The sequence below is a fragment of the Fundulus heteroclitus genome, unplaced genomic scaffold (genome assembly GCF_011125445.2).
Source record: "Fundulus heteroclitus isolate FHET01 unplaced genomic scaffold, MU-UCD_Fhet_4.1 scaffold_62, whole genome shotgun sequence".
Lineage (NCBI taxonomy): Eukaryota > Metazoa > Chordata > Actinopteri > Cyprinodontiformes > Fundulidae > Fundulus > Fundulus heteroclitus.
The window spans coordinates 1,414,103-1,419,924 of NW_023397055.1; the positions used below are offsets into that span (position 1 = coordinate 1,414,103).

General features: G+C 38.7%; 1 protein-coding gene across 1 annotated transcript; it reads left to right on the forward strand.

The window, feature by feature from the left end:
* Window positions 1-964: 964 nt before the first annotated feature.
* Window positions 965-3,592, forward strand: LOC105922282 (gastrula zinc finger protein XlCGF57.1). Its single transcript, XM_036133414.1, has one exon. It carries the CDS (start codon window positions 977-979, stop codon window positions 2,480-2,482), a length of 1,506 nt encoding a protein of 501 aa, XP_035989307.1. The 5' UTR covers window positions 965-976; the 3' UTR covers window positions 2,483-3,592.
* Window positions 3,593-5,822: the final 2,230 nt, after the last annotated feature.

The window sequence follows — 5,822 nt, forward strand, 5'->3', positions numbered from 1 at the left end:
GGTGGAATGAAATGTTTTCTTGAGATCAAGAAATACACCCGTTGATAATTTACTTTTATCCATTCTTTCTATGATTTCTTCTGTTAACTGCATCAGAATCAGAATCAAGTTTAATCACCAAGTAGGTTTGCACTTACAAGGACTTTGACTTGGTGTTGGTGGTGCAGGCAAAATAAAATAGAATAGATATATATACAGAAGCTGTATACACTCAGTAAACTGTGCGTTAATGTAATGCAGAGGCTTGTAAGTCGTGAACGGGGGAGAGAGACAGTGTCCAGTGTCACAGGCGGCTCTTGGCCTTGTTCATAAGGCTGGTAGCAGATGGAAAAAGCTGTTCTTGTGGCGTGAGGTTGTGGTCCTGATGGACTGCAGCCTCCTGCCAGAGGGAAGTGACTGAAATAGTCTGTGACTGGGGTGAAGGGATCAGCCACAATCTTCCCTGCACGCCTCAGAGTCCTGGAGGCGTACAGGTCCTGGAGAGATGGAAGATTGCAGCCAATCACCTTCTCTGCAGACCTGATGACACGCTGCAGTCTGCCCTTGTCCTTAGCGGTGGCACCAGAGTACCAGATGGTGATGGAGGAGGTGAGGATGGACTCAATGATGGAGGAGTAGAACTGCACCATCATTGTCCTTGGCAGGTTGAATTTCTTCAGCTGCCTTCTTCAGGAAGTCCATCCTCTGCTGGGCTTTCTTGGTGAGGGAGTCGATGTTCAGCTCCCACTTTAGGTCCTGGGAGATGATAGTTCCCAGGAAGCGGAGTCAGTGCCATTGATGGTGATCTGTTTCCTCTGAGACCATGTTGACACTGTCAGGTTGGCAATGCTATATAATTAAAAAATCCAGACTTTTACTGTTCTCTATTGTATAAGAAACAGTTAAAACTAAACACTAAGAAAAATTAGTTAAATCATAGAATTAAATCTAACTTAATTACTTAGATATATCTTTATTAAATGTGCCTCAGTTCAGAATGAGATCAATGTCCTTTCTAATTTTATGTGTTTCAGTGTTTACTGCAGATGTTGCTCAGAAGCGGATTGTTAAAGAAGATTCTTTAGACCAAAGACCTCGTGCCGACCTGCATCAGCCAAGTCCCCCTCAAATAAAGGAGGAAGAGAAGGGAGTCTACATCAGTCTGCCAGGAGAGGAGCTCAATGGGAAGGAGGTGATTAATGCCATCAGGCTTCCAGTTGCTGCTCCAATAAAGACTCTGGATGATGAACAGTCTCCACTGCTCTCACAGCTTTATCCAGACCAAATTAAAGCCAGAGAATCCGTCAGGATAAAAGATCATGGAGATGCTTTCATTTCTTTAGAGACTGAAGACACTGAGAAGGATGAAGAGGACAGTGATGTAGAACACAGTCTCTCTGGGCTAAAAGACTTGTCAGACTCTGGACATAAGACATGTTCTACAGAGAAGAAAAATGTGGATTCAGGAATGAAAGTCCAGACAGGAGTGAAGCTTAGCTGCCAAGACTGTAGTAAAACATTTATTGGAAAATACGCTTTAAACAAACACATAAGAATCCACATAGGACAGAAGCCTTTCTATTGTGATCTATGTCAAAAAAGTTTTGGCCGAAAAGCAGATTTAAACACACACATGAGAATCCATACAGGACAGAAGCCTTTCGGTTGTGATCTATGTGGAAAAAGTTTTAGCCAGACATCAATTTTAAATAGACACATGACAATCCACACAGGACAGAAGCCTTTCAGTTGTTGTCTATGTGGAAAAGATTTTAGGCAAACATCAACTTTAAATAGTCACATGAGAATCCATACAGGACAGAAGCCTTTCAGTTGTGATTTATGTGGAAAACGTTTTAGCCAAACATCAGTTTTAAAGAGACACATGAGTATTCATACAGGACAGAAGCCTGTCGGTTGTGATTTATGTGGACAAACATTTATTGACAGCGGAGGTTTGAAGACCCACATGAGAATCCATACAGGACAGAAGCCTTTCCGTTGTGATCTATGTGAAAAAAGTTTTAGCCGAAAAGCACATTTAGAAATACACACGAGAATCCATACAGGACAGAAGCCTTTCAGTTGTGATCTATGTGGAAAAAGTTTTAGCCAAAAATCAAGTTTAAATATACATATGAGAATCCATACAGGACAGAAGCCTGTCGGTTGTGATTTATGTGGACAAACATTTATTGACAGCAGAGGTTTGAAGACCCACATGAGAATCCATACAGGACAGAAGCCTTTCTGTTGTGATCAATGTGGACAAAGATTTATCCGAAAAGATACTTTGAATACACACATAACAATCCACACAGGACAGAAGCCTTTCTGTTGTGATCTATGTGGAAAAAGTTTTAGCCAAAAAGCTTATTTAAAAAGACACAAGAGAATCCATACAGGACGGAAGCCTTTCGGTTGTTATCTATGTGAAAAAAGTTTTAGCCAAAAATCAAATTTAAATATACATATGAGAATCCATACAGGAGAGAAAATGTAACTGCGATGAAAACCAACTCAAACACAGCTGTAGTTTGCTGACAGATGTTCGTGTGTTGTCATCAAACGCACAAGGTTTTCATTTGGTAGTTTCCGCATTTCTATTGTAGCTAATGTTTAGAGTTGTGTTAAAACATTTCAAGGTTATTGTTTTTTTTTTTCAGACTGAGCACTAGCACATCCTGGTTACAGCAGTCTGCATAGATTGACAACATCTAGACTCATCAAGCTAATGTAAACAGTGGCCACAGGATGTGCCCTGACACGTCATTTCATGTTGATCTTTCACAACAGCGACCTCTAGCTTCCTAAGTTAGCCATTTGAATCATAATTATTTCCAGGAGAAATAATAACATTAATAAATAAGGTGACTTAGACAAATTTATTATGATTTTGTATGCACAGGGTGTATACTAAAACATTTCTTTGCATACAATTTGCGACAGTGTAGTGAGATTGCATTAGGAATATATATAACATTACAATATAAAGGACAGCACTGTTCAGAATGTGACAATGTAGGAGAAAAGAAAATTAAAATAATGGCGCAAAAAGCCATTAATATGAAAGAGTTCAGTGTTGTGCAAATATGGTGGAAAATGCCGTAAAAACGGTGAGTTGTATCCTATTTAAATGGACTATCAAAGTTTGGCGACGTTGTTAGTGCAAAATAATGGTGTGAGTGTGATGCAGAGTCCAGTTTAGAGTTCAATAGTCTGATGGCATCAGGGAAAAAACTAAATCCTTCCTTTCCTGCGGCTCCCATATGATACATTTATACTGAGACATAAAACACTTTCTATAGTAGCTCTGTAGAAGTACTTTAACAGTTTAGTGGAAAGTCTAGTCCTTTTCAGTTTCCTGATGAGGAAGAGCATCTGAACCTTGCAGGACATCAGCCCTCAAGAATTTGAGTTTGAGACAGTCGGTTTAAAGTCTCTCCTCTGTGTTCTAAGATAACACTGAACTAAACATGTATTAGTGGAAAATAAAATGTTAATGTATCCAAAGACAAAAGAAAGATTCATAACATTTACCACGTGTACTGTGGTTGATTTTCTAGGGGCTTGAGTGGAAACGTATTAATCTTTTGGAAGTCTGAAACCCAGAGAGTGAAGCTCTGAAGCTCAGTTAATTGGGTAAATGAGAAGTTCAAGGATTATTCAAAAACCTAAAGGGGGAGGAACTGTGGTGGGAGTAAAGAGGTTTAAGTAGAGGTTAAATAATTTCCCTCTGGGATTATTGAAGTATTTTTGATTCTGATAAGACTAGGAGACAAAGACTTAAAGAAAACTACTTTGGTACTTCTTATTCTTAATGAAGAAACAATCAATCAGTTACTCTAGGATCCATAGTGTATCCTGTGAAATCAACGTGTGTCAGAGGTCTGGACATGTTGCAGCAGTCTGCAGGGTGAAGGGAGGTGAGGTAAATGTGGCAAAGAACATGATCAATCTCAATGTACAAATGATAATGTGAATGATGTAGGTATTCAGAAAAGGACAGGATCACCCAACCCAAAAAATAACAAACCCTTAAATATATATATATGTGGCCCATTTCAGAATTGCGGGTACATTTCAAGTTTGGACAAAATAAAAAATTTAAAAAATTTTTTTTAGTAAAACCTTTTTCATTCCCATAGAGAATACTTAAAATTTAATACTTCCAGTATTTGCCAAGCTTAAACATGTAAGATTTAAAATATTTAATCTTAAAATCATCGTAGTAACAGTAAAATCTGTCAACTCTGTTGCAGACAAATTAGGGTAAATATTTATAGTTCTCAAATGTAATACATTTTAAAACCATGTCTTTCCTAAGAGAACTTTTGTCTTTACATCCACTAATTCAACTTTAAGTTTTCTAAGATAAAGACTCTTTTTTTCAGGAGTAAAAACATTGACACATTTAATTGGAAAGTTACCAAAACTGTTTGCATTTTCTCTAAATATAGCTCCAAAAATGAATGAAATGCTTTGAAATTTCATGTAGTGTTAACAATAATACATATTTTATTATATATTTTTTTTAAACAAAACTTGGTGAAACAGAGTTGACGGTGATGTGAACAGAGTTGACATGAATAACAGAGTTGACAAACCATGCGTAAAAGGCCAAAAACCTTAACATTGAAACTTTTTAAATGTAGAAATATTTCATAGAACATCTGAAAATCTATAAATTCATCAATCTGAGCAATAACAACACAACAAAATAACAACTGTTGCCCCCTTACTCCCTTGAAAAATTATTCACTGGCGATTTCAGCCCATATTTCTTTGTCTATTTAAACATAGCGCCCTGTCACTTGGGTTGGTTGTGAGATGATTCTGACAACATCATCAATGGGATACCACAAAGTGTCATCACGGTTTGGCCAGTAGAAGCAATTTTTTTTTTTCCCCACCTTGTGCATGCATGTGACTTTTGCATGTGTCTTATTGACCTCAACAATGGTCCCAGGATAAAAGTCATCATCATATTTAATGACACACCACTGTTCAATCACATCTTTGCTCTCCCACTTAATTTCTCCTCTTGTTTGTTGCTCTTCAGCGGTATCAGAGAGGACGGGCTGAACATCAAATTCAAATCTCTGTCAGTTGTGACATGTACACTCAAGAATCTGTTTCGTTGAGCAGGCACAGCTGACATCTCTGTAGATGACTTTTCCTGGTGCTTGAGTGATCATTTGATGGAGGTGCATTGTGGATGGAGGTGCATTGTGGAAGGAACCACTGGGAATTGTTTGGGTATCTTCTGCACAGCTTTGTTCACAGCTTCCTCCTCAATGTAGAACAGCTGTATAGAGGTCTGGACACTCAACAGACTGTCATACAGTTGCTTGGCATTTGGAATGTCTTTTCCTTCACTGACCAGTCTGTCTGCTGTTTTTTTTAAAACCCCACCCACTCCGTCTGGAGCACCATTCCTGTGGCCTGCTTCAAAGAAGCTCCATGTGCCCTTCTGAAAGCCCTGCTTAGACAACTCTGTGCTAAACATATAGAAGTTGCCCTTCTAGCGATACTGGGTGCAAGGTCCATCACTAAAGAAATGAACCACACTGACTGATGGATGGTGTGTTTTAACATGATGTAACACAGGGGACATGTGTGTCCATATGGCAGGTGGACGTTTCTCTTTTGATGCTGAGATAGTTGTGAAGCACAAATGTTTGTCCACTCCACCCACATGAAGGATTCCTGTGTGCAGGGTCGCCTGCTGTTGAGAAGATGCAAAATGAACGGCTTGAATCTCTGCTGACAATTTGCAAGCATAGTTTTCTGAAAAGTCAATGTGATTCAAACACTCATGAGATGTCATACTTTTCTTGAGC